Source organism: Heptranchias perlo, chromosome 24, assembly GCF_035084215.1.
Source record: "Heptranchias perlo isolate sHepPer1 chromosome 24, sHepPer1.hap1, whole genome shotgun sequence".
Classification (NCBI taxonomy): domain Eukaryota; kingdom Metazoa; phylum Chordata; class Chondrichthyes; order Hexanchiformes; family Hexanchidae; genus Heptranchias; species Heptranchias perlo.
In genome coordinates, this window is record NC_090348.1 from 45429319 (window position 1) to 45447865 (window position 18547).

The following is an 18547-nucleotide window of genomic DNA, read 5'->3' on the forward strand; positions in this document are numbered from 1 at the left end:
AGAGATACAAAAGGGTCCAGATGGGCAATTTTTTCACTCAAAGGGTGGTGAGTGTCTGGAACGAGCTGCCAGAGTCCGTAGTAGAGGCGGGTACAATTTTGTCTTTTAAAAAGCATTTGGACAGTTACATGGGTAAGATGGGTATAGAGGAATATGGGCCAAGTGCAGGCAATTGGGACTAGCTTCGTGGTATAAACTGGGCAACATGGACATGTTGGGCCTGTTTCCATGATGTAACTTCTATGATTCTATGATTCTAACAGCACTGAGAGAACCTTCACCACACGGACTGCAGCGGTTCAAGAAGACTGCTCGCCACTACCTTCTCGAGGGCAATTAGGGATGGGCAATAAATGCCGGCCTCGCCAGCGACGCCCACATCCCATGAACAAATTTTTTTTAAAAGCTGGCGATGAGGGAGACCATCTGAAAGGCAGTTCATGTCCATGGTTTTATTGAAAAGATTTGCGGTTGTTTCCAGTAAAGGGAAAATAAGGACCAAATCCTGTGTCTGCAACACAATGAAGTGTTGGCAGTTAAATTTCAGGTTGGCTATTTTGTGCAGCTGGTATTGTAGATTAAGAATTTTTTGATGTCTTTCTGCAGGACTATAGCTTTCTCAGTTAATATTTGTTGTGGACGAAATTGAATCCGATTTAATATTCTTCCCTACCTTTCTTGATTGTACCACTACCACTAGATAGCGTCCCTGCATACCAGAGTCTGCAAAGGTACAAGAACATAGATTTCTGAGTGGATTTTTCAACTCATCTCATAGTTTCACATTTGCTATAAGAGTAAAAGATTGGAGAAATTACTTTAAAAAAAAAAAAAATCTCAAGAATCATGCAAACGTGATTTGCCTGCTATATGCAATGGCTGGTATAACATGGCCAGGGTAGTCCCAGGTTACGATAAACCATGTCAAAGCAGTGATTGGATAATTAATCATAGAATCATAGAAAGATTACAGCAAGGAAGGAACCATTCGGCCCTTCGAGTCCGCACCAGTTCTATGCAAGAGCAATTCAACTAGTCCCATTCCCCCACACTATCCCTGTAGCCCTGCAAATTTTTTTCCTTTCAAGTACTTATCCAGTTTTCTTTTTTTGAAGGCGAGAATTGAATCTGCCTCCACCACCCCCTCGGCAGTGCATTCCAGATCCTAACCACTCGTAACCATTAGTTTGTTTTGCCTTAACTGAAAGTCACTTCAAGCTGGCTGTTTAACAGGAGCACTCTGCTTTACTTCACGACTTAACGGGCCAGATCTTGCTGGGAAAATACTGGGGCGTTAATTATGCAGAGTTATTAATAAGCAAATCGGCCAGCAATTTCAGGGGATTAAGAGCTATGCCATAAGTTGCGAATCTCCAGAACTTTCTGGTTGATTTATGCTACTCCGTCTTTTGCTTTGCACAAATGGCATCTCGTCATTAGTCTCCCCCTTATTTTTAAGAACTTGCTGGATTTGTACATTAATTGCCCCTTAAACTAGCCATAGAAAGTTAGGTCTGGTAATTAAGAGGGTAAGTACCCTTTTAAGTACGTGATAACTGTTAATGCAATGCCACTCAACCACTCTGGCCCAGAAAGGGAACAATTTAAATGGTTCAATATCACTCCTGCATGTAGTCGATTATTAGATTTTAAAAATGTCACATTTAAAATTTTAGAGCATTTTCTTACTATTCCTTTGTCTCTTTTTTTTCTCAATTCACTCTTTCTTTCCCTCTCTCTTTCTTTCTGTACCTGATTTGACTCTAATTCGCCCACTCTAATTCACCCTCCTTCTCTGTTGTTTCTTTCCCAATCCTTAAATCTCATTGGTTAAGGAGATACTGTTGGTCCACCATTCACTTTAGAAATTTTTTTTTATTTGTTCATGGGATGTCGGCGTCGCTGGTGGTGCCAGCATTTAATGGTCATCCCTAATTGCCCTTGAGAAGGTAGTGGTGAGCCGCCTTCTTGAACCGCTGCAGTCTGTGTGGTGAAGGTTCTCCCACAGTGCTATTAGGAAGGGAGTTCCAGGATTTTGACCCAGCGACGATGAAGGAACGGCGATATATTTCCAAGTCGGGATGGTGTGTGACTTGGAGGGGAACGTGCAGGTGGTGTTGTTCCCATGTGCCTGCTGCTCTTGTCCTTCTTGGTGGTAGAGGTCGCGGGTTTGGGAGGTGCTGTCGAAGAAGCCTTGACGAGTTGCTGCAGTGCATCCTGTGGATTATACACACTGCAGCCACAGTGTGCCAGTGGTGAAGGGAGTGAATGTTTAGGGTGGTGGATGGGGTGCCAATCAAGCAGGCTGCTTTGTCCTGGATGGTGTCGAGCTTCTTGAGTGTTGCCAGGATGAGTGCAGCTCCAACAAGTGGAGAGTATTCCATCACACTCCTGACTTGTGCCTTGCAGATGGTGGAAAGGCTTTGGGGAGTCAGGAGGTGAGTCATTCGCCGCAGAATACCCAGCCTCTGACCTGCTCTTGTGGCTGGTCCAGTTAAGTTTCTGGTCAATGGTGACCCCCAGGATGTTGATGGTGGGGTATTCGGCAATGGTAATGCCGTTGAATGTCAAGGGGAGGTGGTTAGACACTCTTGTTGGAGATGGTCATTGTCTGGCGCGAATGTTACTTGCCACTTATGAGCCCAAGCCTGGATGTTGTCCAGATCTTGCTGCACGCGGGCTTGAACTGCTTCATTATCTGAGGGGTTGCGAATGGAACTGAACAATGTGCAATCATCAGCGAACATCCCCATTTCTGACCTTATGATGGAGGGAAGGTTATTGATGAAGCAGCTGAAGATGGCTGGGCCTAGGACACTGCCCTGATGAACTTCTGGAGCTGAGATGATTGGCCTCCAACAACCACGACCATCTTCCTTTGTGCTACGTATGACTCCAGCCACTGGATAGTTTTCCCCTGATTCCCATTGACCTCAATTTTACTAGGGCTCCTTGGTGCCACACTCGGTCAAATGCTGCCTTGATGTCAAGGGCATTCACTCTCGCCTCACCTCTGGAATTCAGCTCTTTTGTCCATGTTTGGACCAAGGCTGTAATGAGGTCTGGAGCCGAGTGGTCCTGGCAGAACCCAAACTGAGCGTTGGTGAGTAAGTGCCCCTTAATAGCACTGTCGACGACACCCTCCATCACTTTGCTGATTGAGAGTGGACTGATGGGGTGGTAATTGGCCGGATTGGATTTGTCCTTTTTGTGGACAGGACATATCTGGGCAATTTTCCACATTGTCGGGTAGATGCCAGTGTTGTAGCTGTACAGGAATAGTTTGGCTAGAGGCGCCGCTAGTTCTGGAGCACAAGTCTTCAGCACTACAGCCGGGATGTTGTCGGGGCCCATAACCTTAGCTGTACCCAGTGCACTCAACTGTTTCTTGATATCATGTGGAGTGAATCGAATTGGCTGAAGACTGGCTTCTGTGATGGTGGGGATATCGGGAGGAGGCAGAGATGGATCATCCACTTGGCACTTCTGGTTGAAGATGGTTGCAAACGCTTCAGCCTTGCCTTTTGCACTCACGTGCTGGACTCTGCCATCATTGAGGAGGGAATGTTTACAGAGCAGCCTCCTCTTCCCGTTAGTTGTTTAATTGTCCACCACCATTCACGACTTGATGTGGCAGGACTGCAGAGCTTTGATCTGATCTGTTGGTTGTGGAATCGCTTAGCTCTGTCTATAGCATGTTGCTTCTGCTGTTTAGCATGCATGTAGTCCTGAGTTGTAGCTTCACCAGGTTGGCACCTCATTTTTAGGTACGCCTGGTGCTGCTCCTGGCATGATCTTCTACACTCCTCATTGAACCAGGGTTGATTCCCTGGCTTGTTGGTAATGGTAGAGTGAGTAATATGCCGGGCCATGTGGTTACAGATTGTGCTGGAATACAATTCTGCTGCAGCTGATGGCCCACAGCGCCTCATGGATGCCCAGTTTTGAGCTGCTGGATCTGTTCTGAATCTTTTCCATTTAGCATGGTGAAAGTGCCACACAACACGTTGGATGATGTCCTCAGTGTGACGACGGGACTTCGTCTCCACAAGGACTGTGCGGTGGTCACTCCTACCAATCACTAAGATCCCAGATGTCCTGTTGACTTCGCGCCATTATCAGTTCACAGTTCCAGCAAGTTATGGTGCGTAAGACTTTTGAGCTGAAGGGTGCAGCGAAAATCTAACAGCGTATGATGCGAGATCCTCTGCTCCAGCAAGATCCATTCTTGATAGAAATACATCTTTTCAAGACAAGTGCAGACGTAGAAGTATAACTAAGCAAAATTCTGAGTGAAAAGTCAACTGTTTAAGATATTCTTGCTTCTCTTCGCATGGTTAATTCTTAAAAATAAAAAAATTGTTCTTCCCCTTCAACAAGCACCAGACCCATAGAGACTGTCCGATTAAAGAACCACTACCAGAACAACAGCAACTGAGCTGAAGAAACTTAGCATCCTCCCAGGGTATCATTTTTTACCAAAGGCTGTCAGAACTTTACAGTTCAGACACTGTCCATCCGTTACAGCTTGGCATACCCAGTTCGTGCAGTGTAATGAGTAATTGTTAGACTCCAGAATTTGAAACAGTGCATGGGATGATAAGTTAGCTATATCTCAATTTAAAAAAAATAGATTGAAGACCTGGATCTGTGGAAGAGGTGGTCAGACTGTCATGTTAAAATTAACATGGAGCTGGAAGGAATCCAGCTCAGCAAGCCGGCAAGAAGGTCTCAGCAGTGGCAGGCGTTCTAGAGGCAACGGGGTTAGGACTTAATGACAGGTAATCGCACTCTAACAAAGTGCAAACAGCTGTTTGAACGTCCAAAATAGTCGCCATGCTTAATACGGTTTAAGCGGCACCTTTGTAATTGGCGCCTATGGCGCACTGACACCTGGTTAACACCATTTGCCTGATATAGGCGGCTGTCTAGTGTGAATGGTGGGGACTGTATGTGAAATGAGTTTGGGGCGTTATTGCTGCAGTTTCAATGGATGAGAGCCCATATACAACTCATAATGTGGAACAATTTGATGCTGGTTTAGTGATTTAATTCAATTGCAAGATGGCTGGTGTGGGAAATCTCCTACCAGTATAGTAGGAGATACTCTTTAGAATTGAGACATTGTATTAAAGGGAAAATGCTCAACTTAATTTCAGTCAACACTGCCTACCTTCACCTTGATGTTCAAATACTTCTAAAGATTAACTTTTAGGTGATACTACTATTAATTGCTGTAAGCATAAGTGTGCTATTGACACATCGATTTTAATGTAGTCATTAATTTATTTTGAAGTATGTGTTTGGTCTTAAGTTGCTGAGTTAGTGTATGTGCTGGCTTATAATGCATTCTAAAGCCTGTGTCGTCCCACACCACATTTAATTTGCAATCTCTGGGAGTCAACCTAACTTATTCACCTCCCTTCAGGGGGACCAAGTGACCATAGGGGTTACATTGCTGGAGAATGGTAGGTGCAACTCTACATCCTATCACTTGTCAGTGTATCCAGTTTCCAGTACACTGCACCATTCAGTGACTCCTAGCATGCTCACTAATGTTAAATTGGCTGGCAGTCTTGAATTTTATGTTTTTGAGGGTTATGTTGCAGAGCACATTCATCTGTAACATCTTATGATTTATTGGTGCTTCAGCAATCTGGAATTTACAGGATTAAAATAAGTTGCTCCTCATCACTTTAAAAAAAATCACCAGTGATGTTCACAAAATTGTAGGATCATGGAGTTTCACTGAATTACTATAAGTTTCAACTCATGAACAGACATTTGCTGTTGGAGTTGGTCCTGTAAAGCGTAACGGTCAATTGACCATGAAATGATTGTCGTTTCTATACTTCATTGAGTCGCTTGCTGATGCAGTCGCAATGACAAAGGACCAAATATAATTCTGCCCATGCCTTGCTAGTGGAGCAATGATCCAATCATGCATCGTCTGATAGTTAATCCAATATAAGCACATGGTGCAAGCTCCCTTTTTTTAGGAGCATTAATGGTTATAAATTTCTTCAATAAATTATTTTGAAAAGGGTCCCTAATGGTTTAGTAAACCTGTCCTTTTTTTAAGGCGGGGCTGCTTTGAGTTATACTGTTACCTCACTGATGAGCATGACTGCCATTTCACTTAACCACTGCAGTTAAACAAAGTGTGAAGCTGGCTGTCAGCTATCTAATGTAGAAGAAACTCAAATGTTTCAATTATGTTAAGTATGTGCCCTTTTCTATCTTTGTGTGTATAGTGTGTTATAGTAGTGGGACTAAGCAACTTTGTAAAGGAAGGCCCAATGGCAACCCTGCCCTCGAGTATTGTGCAAAATACACTTCCTACTTTTGCCCTCCATATTTTAAGAATTAATTTGTTTTTAGAGAAAATGTAACTATTCAGTGGTTGAGTATAGTGGCTGCCTTTGTGCTCTTTTGAAGACTGAGCATGAAACATGATGCATTACTTGTTCTTGATGCCCACTGCCACTCTGCTGTTCCTTTTTTTGTGACAGTAACTTTTTAAAAAAATGCATTGGGATGACACCATTATGTGGAGCATTAATTTTAAAATGAACTATTTGAAATGCATTCCCAAACTAAAATGATTCTGGAGATTAAAACGCAGGTTATTTGGTTAATGGAAAATCGGCTGCACAATTCACTCGTTACTGCAAGGATCCTTAACTTTTGGCTGAGAGCCACGGGTCTGTACAGTAATCTACTGGAGCCATTCTCTAATGCACACCGCAAATCTTATTTTTAATGGCGCAGTTGCAGGTACGCATCCATAAAGTACTAGCAGAAGCTGAAAATCAAATTGCATTTGTTTAACACGTCTACATCTATTTAAAAACAGTGCAACAAGTCACACTTATCTTCTCCTACTCCCCACCCCCCTCCCCAAAAGGAGGCCATTTGACTCTTAACTCTGCTTCCTTCCTTAAACACCCAGAAATATACTTGCTGTGACAAATGTGGACCATCAGTCAGGCCCACAGCAAGTTCTTGAATTGCCTCAGTTTTCTTACTAAACACACCGTTGATTTATAGTTCCGAACAATTGTGTGGATGCAGATGTGTCATGTATTGTAGGAACTAGATTTCTGTTTTTACCAAAGCTTCATATTCTTCCTGTATTTTTTTTCAGCGGTCTTTATTATTACCATTGAAACAAATCTGAATTTTGATGTCACATTGATAACAATCATTCATGTCTCTTTTGGATGTGAAAGATCACATGGCACTATTTCGAAGAACAGGGGGATTCTCCCCGGTGTCTTGGCCAATATTTATCCCTCAACCAACATCTCTATTTAAATAAATACAGATTATCTGGTTGTTATCTCATTGGTGTTTGCGGGACCTTGCTCTGCAAAAATTGTCTGCATTACATTACAACAGTGACTATACTTCAAAAGTACTTCATTGGCTGTAAAGCGCTTTGGGACGTCCAGAGGTTGTGAAAGGTGCTACATAAATGTACCAAGAAAGCTCAACTTCATGTTGGGAATCTGTAGTTCATCGTTCAATGCAAGTACTTTCCCCTTAAAGGGGAAAGAGTGTGTAGGGTTGCTTCTTTTTTCTCATTGTACTCCCCTTTTTATATGAATACCAGTTGCAGCCCTCAGTCGCACCTGCCACAGTTTAGTGATGCTACTCTAACATGTACAGGAATGCGCTCTCTAATGGATGTTACTGGAACAGCCTGCTAGGTGGGGGGTAGGGGTGGGGCAGAGAGCCTGTACCTACTTGAGGACATCCATGGTGATGTGATGAGAATTTCTCTTTTTTTAAATATTAGAAGGGTGAATGCTTTGAACAAGAAGTGCTCTTCCCCACCACACTTATACTTGCCATGTAAAGTTTGCCATGCTTATTTTTGACTAGCGCTGGAGTAAATAAGAGTGCAAGCTAGGGTGGCTAAGCTTTTTATTTTTGAGTCACCTAGATGTAGGCCACCTATTGTCTCTGGCAGAGGAGATTAGGAACCCTGATGGGGTGTGGCCACTGATCAGGATTCTGGTGTGTCTCTACTTGTCCCCTCTCTTGCTGAGTGTGCTGTGATTTTTGCCCTTTGAAATATTGGCCAAAATCATAAGTTGAAGGAAACAGAAATTATAAGTGCTGCAGTTGACTCATGCATTGTGTGATAAGTAGCCCTTGGTTAGTGGAATGAAAAAACAGAAAATGCTGCAAATGCATAGTGGATCAGCCAGAAAGAGAAAGACAGCTTGATGCTTTGTGTGGCAACTTGAAGTTTTTAATCCAGATACTAGCTCATGGGTAATCTGGAGCACAGTTGTGATCTTTAGCTAGTAACCTGGCCTGTTCTGCACCTTAAATTTGCTGCGCAGGTACTGCCTGTGGAGAAATAGTCCAAATAGGTCCTGAGGTCAATTAGAAGCTAATTGAGTTTCCATGGATTGGCATCAACTTGCTACCGTGAGATTAGAAAAATCTATCCAGAAATGCCTGGCATTCTTTGTTAAACTTTTTTTTAATATTACAAAGATTGTTTGCTTCTGATCTCAGTATTTTTTACGGTTTGTGTTGGCTGAAATATGATTAATTACTCTCAAAATATTTGGATGAAGTGTCCCGTTTCAGCATTAATCCATCTTTCTCTTTACCAGATGCTGACTGACCAGCGGATAGCCAACATTTTCTGTTCCAATTTCCAGCATTTGTGGTTTTCTTTTTCATCTTTACCGGCTATGTGTTCTTCAAATCTGGCCCTTTGTTTGCTGACAGAAATAAGATTAATTTGATATGCCCGAAGCTGATCTGAGTCTTCTCTCTTGTTCATTAGGTTAATGTAACAGTGGACTACATCAGACAAGCCACCCCATCTACGAACGTGACTCCGGCATTCCCTGAACGCACCTGTTCCACAGTTACTATTGGCGGAATGTGAGTAGATCAGAGCTGGGGCAGATCTTTTGGAGAAGCTGTTAGTGCTTTTTTTTGAAGAGAAGATAATTGGATCACAGGAGACTTAGCTGTGGGAAGTTGGGGGTGTAGAATTTGGCACATCTACGAGCATTCTGGCATCCACCTAATTGGTGCAATAATAGTAGTATTTTCTGGTTATTTAATTTGTTTTAACACAATGTAGTCTGGACAATTGCAAAAGAGGGTCTTTTGGGGCTTGAACGCATGCAATTTCCAAAATGTCAATTGCTGAAAATGTCAAAGCACTGAACGATTGTTCCTTACTCATTAGATTAGATGCCTGAAAGTGATATCTGTGGGGATTACAGGTGCCGCAGTGCTCATTTCTACGATGCAGTAAAGATTGCAAAAATTGGTTCCAATAATTCTGCTATTTTCCCAGCAAACGTAATGTTATAGAGCATCTGCGGGCAACGATGTACCGTGGATAGTAATCTTGTAAGTATGGATGTTGAATTTATTCCCCATATATGATTTAACAATCCATCCAGAGCTGCTATTCCATGAGCTTACTGGCAGTTTGATGGGGCTGGGGAAGAGCTGTGTGTTTGATGTCTGCACCAGTGACTGCCGGTTCCTATAACAAAACTGTTGCAGTCCAGGTCTCCTGTCCCAAGATAAGTGAATGGACATCACCTGTTCTTTACAGTGAATTCAATAAATAAAACAGAATACAAAGGTCCCTTTCCATGTTGTGACTACCCAGTGTATTTGCACTCCTCAGCTGTGTACATTTCCACGAGCATCAGTGTTGTACCATTATACATTTTCAAATGATGCTTCGGATTACTGTGCATTTAAAAAAAGACACCTGCTGGACTAAAACTACGCTGTTGAAACACACAGTTTAAGTTTAAAATCTGAAACTCAAGCACTCCTGTCCTATCAATACCACACACAGATCGAGTACGGTGTTGCTTTGTTGATATATTTCTCAATGCTAAAGGGATATGGGGAAAAAGCAGGAACAGGGTACTGAGTTAGATGATCAGCCATGATAATTTTGAATGGCGGAGCAGGCCCGAAGGGCCGAATGGCCTGCTCTTGATCCTATTTTCTATGTTTCTATGCTTCTGCTTACAGAGGAGATGGCGGGAGGAGAAAATTGGGAAGGGAGCATCTTCTAATCCCTACTATCACCTTGGAGCTTGTTTAAAATTTAAACCGTACACACTTTCTGCGCCCGTAATCTAAATATCCTGCTCGTATCTCCATAATCCCTTGGCATTTTGGATTGAATTTCGCATTGGTCTTTCAATGCAAACTAGTTTTGCTCATCTCAATGCAACTCCCTTTGCTCCTGTAAGAGTCAGTGCTTTAGACATGCTTGGAAGCCAATCTGAAGGCACCTCAGTAGAGAAAGTTCATTACTAACTGGGTACAGTTCTATACCCAGCCAGCACAAGCTTTTTCTGGCTCCGATTGTCCTTCAGGCAGGTCCGAAGCACCTTTACAAATAAATGGAGCAACTCTTGGGTGCATCCAGATCTTTCCATAAACCACATCACTGAAGTGATGAACAGGAAAATGCTGTGCTTTATTTTCTCCCAACAGCCAGGAAATATGTTGCTGGTTGGGAAAAATAATCAATAGAATAATTTTGTGTGGAAAGTACTTCCCCTTTTAACTAACTGATTGCAGAATTCAAGGGCAAGGGTGTTTCAAGTCAGACTAATGATACAGAAACTTTTCCTCAATACCATAGCAGAAACTTGAACAGAGTCCTATTAAAAGTAGTTGAAGGTAGGTTAATACCATTTTAAAAGTGAGCTGAATAAATGAGGTGGTTTGAACATAGTTATAGATGGTTAAGTGTCTTGTGGAGCACAATGGAACAAACAGAATTGTTCTCTGATAAATGCATTCAGACAATATTAGATGTTTGACACCATGGAGGTTTTCCTCGAGGATACCACCGTTTGTTGAGTCGGAGAAAAGTTTAACAAGTCTTGGAAGTTTCACCTTTTTATGTACCTCCTGAGGGTAGAATCTGTAATGGTGCAAATTGATCATTTTGTGGGTATAGTAAGCAATATAATTAGATGCAATTTGAGGCAAATTCAAGCAGGACTAAATTTCGAATGCATTTAACGTTGGTTAGAAGCTGAAACACTTGGAGAAATTGTGTTGGGGCGTAAAAAGGTTCATCTGGTCAAATTTTCTATAGTCTGAGATATGATGCAACAGCTCTGGTTCTGTAAGTGATGGGTAATTTGTTATTTGCATTAGTTACAGTTCCAAGGGGAAGACTTCCACAGAGAGGACAAGAGTTGTGAGGAGCGAACCGTCGCTCATTCCAAGATTACTGAACCCTTGCAAACCATCCCCATGTGTATAGAACCTTTCTAAAAGCAATCTTGTGTATCGAAGTTCTTTGTTACTGATGTCCGTTTTGGAATTTGACTTTCACAAACCATTTTAAAAAGGCAGACAACCATCAAGGCCTTTTTTGCTTCTTACCATCCTCAGAGTGCCTTACTCTACATAGGTTTCAAATATTGAATTGAACCAGCACAATAACTGTAAGCTGCTGAATAAAACTTACACAATTGGTAGAATTCAAGGATACCATCTGAAGATATGTAGGTGTTGCATGTAATTTCTCTGCTTAAGTATGTTCTAGCTATAATCCAATAGTACAGTTACATATACTATAGTATATTCCTTTTTGGAGAGGAAAATCTATTTCCTTTCGATGGGACGTTTGGGCTCACTGAACAACTTTTAGAATACATTTACAATTACCAAACTGTCAAATAACAAATGAACGGATTCTCAATTACAGGGCGACGCTAGTTATTGCTTTAGCTAGTGAGACCAGATAAATTAGACTTCTTTTCAGTAGACCAGTGAAGGCTAAGAGGAGATCTGATGGTTGTATTCAAAATTGAGAGGTTTAGATGAAGTAAATTAGGAAAACCATTTCCACAGATTGACAAGTGGGTGACTAGAAATGAAGCAAGGAGGTTAGGCAAAATATTTTTGCGCAGAGGGTTGTTAAGATATGGAATGCCCTACCTGAAACAATTACTGCAGTAGAAACCATAATACCTTTTCAAAAGGGAAGTGGATAAATATTTGAAAAAGAAAAATTTAAAGGATATGGAAAAAGGGCAGGGGAATGTGACTAAGTGGGTAGCTCTTTTAAAGAGCAATTGTGATGGGCTGAGTGAGCCTCTTGCAATGTTCAAATTTCCATTGTATGCTTAAAATAAGCTTGAGCAGAAGTGGGGCAAATACAGGCTTTATGGTGGGAGGGGAAATTCCATTGCATGCATCCCAAGGGGGTGCAGTAAGTTTTCCTTTTTCCTACTTAAAATTTTCCTTTGCCATTGATTTAGCATTTTGTCTCGAGGGTTGCTATGACTAGTGAAAGAACATTTTATATGATCTTGCTCTGGTGATCAGTGATAATTATCTAAGCAGCTGGAGAGTGCATTGTGCCAGCACCATGTTCTTTCTTCTCTGGGACCTAGGATCAGAGATGTGACTGTAAAGATCCAAAGTGAAGTGAGTTTGGGCAGTCTGAATACAGTTTTTTGTGCCTATAGGCTGGTAACACAAACTGCCCCTGATCAGGAATTAATTGACACTAACTTACCAATGTAACTCAGAGGCCACTGATTTCTGGTTTTGGAAATGAAAAATATCTCGCTGGTGCATTAATGGAGTGCTCTGATGTTGGGAATATGGCACTGTGTTGGATTTAAGTAGAAGAATCTTTATTTGGGATCTAACATACCATATATGACGTGGGAGTACTTGTTGCTGACACTGGATGCCTGCACTGCTCACTTCAAACACAAACATAATAACAGTAGAAAATCCAGGAGAAAAGGACGATTTGGCTCATTGAACTTGCCCCATCAAGAGCCCAAGTATGATTATTATCTTGGAATTCCCACCCATAGCCAATTGATGCACAATTTTAGGAAGAATCCCCAGGCATTTTGTGGTGGGGGGGAAATGAAGCTGTGGTAATATTTCTGTAAGGCTCAATGCCATTTTTCCATAGATACTGATCCAGCTCCTTTTATAGGCACCAATTGTTCCCAAGTCAATTACCTTCTCTGTTTATTCCATTTTTTTCCCCTAACCTTTCAGGTTGTGAGATTTTGTATTACATAGAATGAATGTACAGCACAGAAACAGGCTATTTGGCCCAACTGGTTCATGCCGGTGTTTATATGCTCCACACGAGCCTCCAACCACCCCTCTTCATCTAACCATATCAGCATAACCTTCTATTCCTTTTTCCATGTGTTCATCTAGCTTCTCAAATGTATCTGTGCTATTCGCCTCAACTATTCCCTGTGGTAGCAAGTTCCACATTCTAATTTGTGTCCTCTTGTCTCATGTTCAATGCCCAATATCCACCCACATGTTTTTATTTAATTGTCTAGACCAATGGGCCTGAGCCCTGATAGTCTGGTCTTCAAGGCCCAGGCAACTCTGATCTGCTTGCGCTTGTTTTTCTTAGTCACTGGTCTGTTCTATTTGAATTTTGGCCTGGGAGTTTGGAAAGGGTCACCATGGGTGGATAAATTCTAAATTGGAATGCTTGGATCTATCCTTAGCAGCTTGAGATAAAGGCAAATTAATCAAAACGTGGATTTTAATCTTGTGATCCAGAGGCTCATGGTACATTCTTAAGCAGCCCATGAAATGGCACTTCTGGTTGAGGCAGCGATTTTCTTTGCTCAGCTGTAGTGTTACTGTATGAAGCTCTGCCTGATATGTGGAAGAGACTGTAGATTAGTGTGAGGTGGTGCATTTTGGTAAGAGGATTAAGGAGGCCACATATTCATTGGAAAAAGTCTAAATGGGTTAGAGGAGCAAAGGGATCTAGGGGTACAGGTACACAAATCATTAAAAGTAACCGCAGGTTAATGAGGCGATTTTTAAAGAAAAGCACTGGGGTTCATTTCTAGAGGGATAGAATTGAAAAGCAGAAGTTATGTTAAACTTGTATCAACCTTGGTTGGACCACATTTGGCATACTGTGCACAGTTCTGGTCTCCATTATTACAAAAAGGATATAGAGGCACTGGAGAAGGTGCAAAAAAGATTTACTGGGATGATACCAGAACTGAGGGGTTATAACTATTAGGGAAGACTGAACAAACTGGGGGCTCTTCTCTAGAACAGAGAAGGCTGAAGGGTGTCCTGATAGAGGCCCTTAAAATTATGAAGGGGATTGATAGGGTAGACTTGAAGATGTTTCCACTTTTTAGTATCAATCAGTATGACTATGAATAGCAAGTATGAAAACTGCAAATTGGAATAAGTAAAACAAGAGGTTGGAACCTAATCTCTGGTTTGTTTATAAACCAAGTCCTTCAGATTTTTTGCTGGCAACATTGGATGCAATCTGAATGCCTTCATTTGGCTGCAACTGTACAAAAGGGGCCCCTGGGTACCATTATTATCTGTGGTATAATGTTAGGTTGCTGCATAGTAGTGTTTGATAGAAGCTAGATTGCAGGCTTTGGATCGAGTGTGTACGGAGTGCGGTGCAATCTTGCAGACAGGAGTAACAGAAATCAATTTTAAACTCTTGACAGGCAAATGTAAAATATGTGTCCTCCAGTAGTGAGGTATTGATTTCTACCATTCGAACCTATTAAAACAGGACCTGTCAGAGTCCCTGGTATTTCTTTGCAGGGACGGAGTGTCTGGGCCTGAGCACCTCTTCAGAGGTACAGAGGCCATCCAAAGAGGTGGGTTTTTGAGAGTGCTTTTGGAGTCTGTTCTAGCCATTTGTGTTGGCAAATAAAAATATCACCAGCAGAAAGAAAGGCACCAGCTTTTCTGGCTGAGCAATCAACCAATGGCAGAGGGACTTAGGTGCACGTCTCCAAACTGTCGCCTTGACTGGGGAAACATAGCTTGCCGAAAACCCAGGAAAGGGAGAAAATATCTCACGAGGGAGATTCGTCCTCAGCAGAAAGTAATGTTTCAAAGTTTTTCAACAATTTAAAAATAACTGTCATTCCCAATGTCTGTTTCCCAGCATTGCTGCATGAAGGCAGCTGTATTGTTGTACTAACAAATGTGAGTTCATCAGTTGTTTCTGTATTAATGCAGCAGTTTGAGACTGCCTTGTTTTAATGGCACAGGATTGAAGGGGAAAATGCTGCCCCTGTGCTTTTCATTGCAATTTATATTTCATAATTATCAAACCGTTTTTGTGTAAACTAATTCATCTTGTTAAAATTCCTGTGTTTATTTTAAATACCGTTGTAACTGGTGTTCTTTCACTGTTAAGGCACACTCTGTCTTTAGTTGTAGCTTGTTAAACTGACAAGCTCATTCTCTTTTACAAATTATTCCTTCATGCTCTGAATATGAAATGGGAGCATCACTGAATTCATCAGCATAGTAGAACTGGTAAATCAACATCCTGGGGATCACCACTGACCAGAAACTTAACTGGACCAGCCATATAAATACTGTGGCTACAAGTGACTCACCTCCTGACTCCCCAAAGCCTTTCCACCATCTACAAGGCACAAGTCAGGATTGTGATGGAATACTCTCCACTTGCCTGGATGAGTTGCAGCTCCAACAACGCAAGAAGCTTGACACCATCCAGGACAAAGCAGCCCACTTGATTGGCACCCCATCCACCACCTTAAACATTCACTCCCTCCAACACTGGTGCACCGTGATTGCAGTGTGTACCATCTACAAGATGCACTGCAGCAACTCGCCAAGGCTTCTTTGACAGCACCTCCCAAACCCGCGACCTCTACCACCTAGAAGGACAAGGGCAGCAGGCGTGTGGTAACAACACCTGCATGTTCCCCTCCAGGTCTCACACCATCCTGACTTGGAAATATATCGCCGTTCCTTCATCGTTGCTGGGTCAAAATCCTGGAACTCCCTTCCTAACAGCACTGTGGGAGTACCTTCACCACACGGACTGCAGCGGTTCAAGAAGACTGCTCATCACCACCTTCTCAAGGGCAATTAGGGATGGGCAATAAATGCTGGCCTTGCCAGCGACGCCCACGTCCCCATGAATGGAAAAAAAATGCTCATCTTTAAGCTGTTAATTGATATTGAAAAGGGGTGTGGTTTAAGGTTGCACAGCTGCTTTTGGTAACTGCTGATTTAACAAGTAGTGAGCCCACATGAGATTTTCCTGTAATTTTAATGTTTCCATTTTTTAATTAAATGGAGCTGTTTGACAAATTTGAGCAATACATTAACATTTTTTAAAAAAAGAAAGTGAGCGACTAGTGGTGTGGGACTATGTGGTTGGAGGGATATGGGTTTGAATCCTACTCCCACTATGTTGCTGTGGGGAGTGCTGGGTAGAGGCTGGGAAGAGTGTGGTAGTGTTGTCTTGGAGCCACATTTGTGCAGCTCCAAGTGGCTGGGTCAAAGCAGCACCTGCTGAGGTCTGAGGTATGTTGGCTGCAGGAGGGGGTGTGGATATTTCTCAGTGCTGCCATAAATGGAAGTTCTGCCTTTGCCAACTGTGCTGTAAACCAAATGAGACAACTGCCTGGAAAGGTATGGAGATCTACCCAAGGGTCACCTTTTTGAATTCAGCTGGGCTCAGCACTCACTCCGTATTTGGTTTCCTTTCTCCCTCTTGCTCCTCAAATTGTTGGTCTGTGTGGGCCTTCTCTGTGTTGGTCTGGGAGATGTGGGGCCAGATATGAAGGTGTCAACTGCGACTTTCAAACAATTGCAGTCTCAGTTTGCAGAATATGCTCGATGATATAAATATGATGGATTCCAAAGCTCCCAGTATAGGGCCATACAAAACCACTTCTCGGAAGTGATTTTCTAAGAAGAGACTAATGTCTGTTAGTAAAATAAAGGCCATGTGGCATGCTCCACATCAATGAAAGCACCTGGTTCAAATCCCACCTTGAAAACTTTTTTTTTCCCGGTTAGATATGGTTTCCTCTTTCACTAAGCATTTGTTGCAAGTTTGCTGGGCTGAGCACGTCAATCATAGTGACAGTCACCAGCACTTGATTGTAAGTGTGCTTGACATTACTTCTTCCTTGTCATCCTTAAACAGACAGCGATGTGTTTCTGCTGGGTTTTTTTCCATACTAACTGGGATTCATTTTTTTTTGGTAAACTCTTATCAGTTAGGTTTGGCTGTCACCAGCTGGAGTTCATGAAAAACTGAGGGGGCCTTCAGTTAACTGTTTGTTTGTGTAATACAAAAATCACAAAATAGTTTCCAAAATAAAATGCATCCAGTGTATTCAACTGTACAAACAGAAAATGCTTGAATATCACTTTTTTTGGCTCTGAATCACTGTGGTTCGTTTTCCTACATCGAAAGTGCTATATAAATACATGGAGCTACTGCTTGTCAACAATGACAACATCAGCATTTGAAAGAGAAAGATGGATTCATGTTTTGAGTGTACGATCATTCTGATGACTGGTCACACTTTGAAACATTAACCCATCTTTCTATTTCAGATGCTGATCAACCTGTTATAATTTGAAGCATCACGTGGAGAGGTGCATCATTTTACCATATGGGCAAAATGGTATTGGAACAACCTTCGATCATGGAGTGCCAGAATGCAAAAGGAAGACTTTTGCAAGATGCTACATCAGATTTTTGAGATTGATGGTGCAAGATGTGGAGTTCTCAGTGAAAGCCTGTTATAAATCTGTAATGAGGAACTCTCAGGCCTTGTGATAGTGAGAGGCTGCAGATGTTTACCACTGCAATGAGGGGTGTGGTAATTAGAGCATTACATCTGATTAGAAGTTCAGTTCCTACACCCATTGAGAATGGGAGCATTTCCTTGGTTTTGTCTGATCCATGTTTTCTTTGTGCTACCAGTGAAGTTTGCATTACCCAGATAATTGTTTTTCTCTATCTTAAAATGGGTACTGTTTTAGGGGACATCATCTCTATTTTTACGTAAATTGAAATAAGCATGGGGTGATGATGCTGTTGTATCTCGACCATGCTTGACATTAAGACTTTTAGCTTAGTTCAAACTTTTAACAGGTTATAACAGGTTGATCAGCATCTGAAATAGAAAGATGGGTTAATGTTTCAAAGTGTGACCAGTCATCAGAATGATCGTACACTCAAAACAAGAATCCATCTTTCTCTTTCAAATGCATTTCTCCCCTCCTTCTCCCCCTTCCCCTCCTATTTTCTATTCATCTCTCAGGCCTGGGGTACAGTTCCAGGCTTAGTCAAGTACCTCAATGAAGTGGCCATTCTTCTAGTATAATCATAGATAATGATGTCAATAGGGCATTCGACTAGTTGACATCACAGCTGAGCCTGACCTTGATCTATGTTCTAAAACAGAAAATGCTGGAAACACTCCAGTCAGGCACCATTTGTGGAGAAAGAAACAATTAACGTTTCAGGTTGATGACCCTTTGCAGGACTGGAAGAAGTTGAAGATTAAACAGTTTTTAAGCAAGTACAGAGCCAGGGAAAAGGGGGGGGGGAAGGAAAACAAAAGGGAAGGTCTGATAGGGTGGAGGGCAGGAATGATTAAATGACAAAAGGGATGATGCAAGGCAAGGAGGGTGGTAATGAGACAAGTAAAGAAACAAAAGGTGGGTCCAGAGGGGCTGAAATGGC

General features: G+C 42.0%; 1 protein-coding gene across 1 annotated transcript in view; it reads left to right on the forward strand.

Annotated features, from left to right (window-relative positions):
* Positions 1–18547, forward strand: part of snd1 (staphylococcal nuclease and tudor domain containing 1) — an 813248-nt gene that overhangs the window by 162644 nt on the left and 632057 nt on the right. Inside the window, exon 12 of the mRNA XM_068005235.1 lies at positions 8810–8910. Within this exon, the coding sequence (XP_067861336.1) occupies positions 8810–8910 (101 nt within the window). The remainder of the gene's footprint in view (positions 1–8809; positions 8911–18547) is intronic.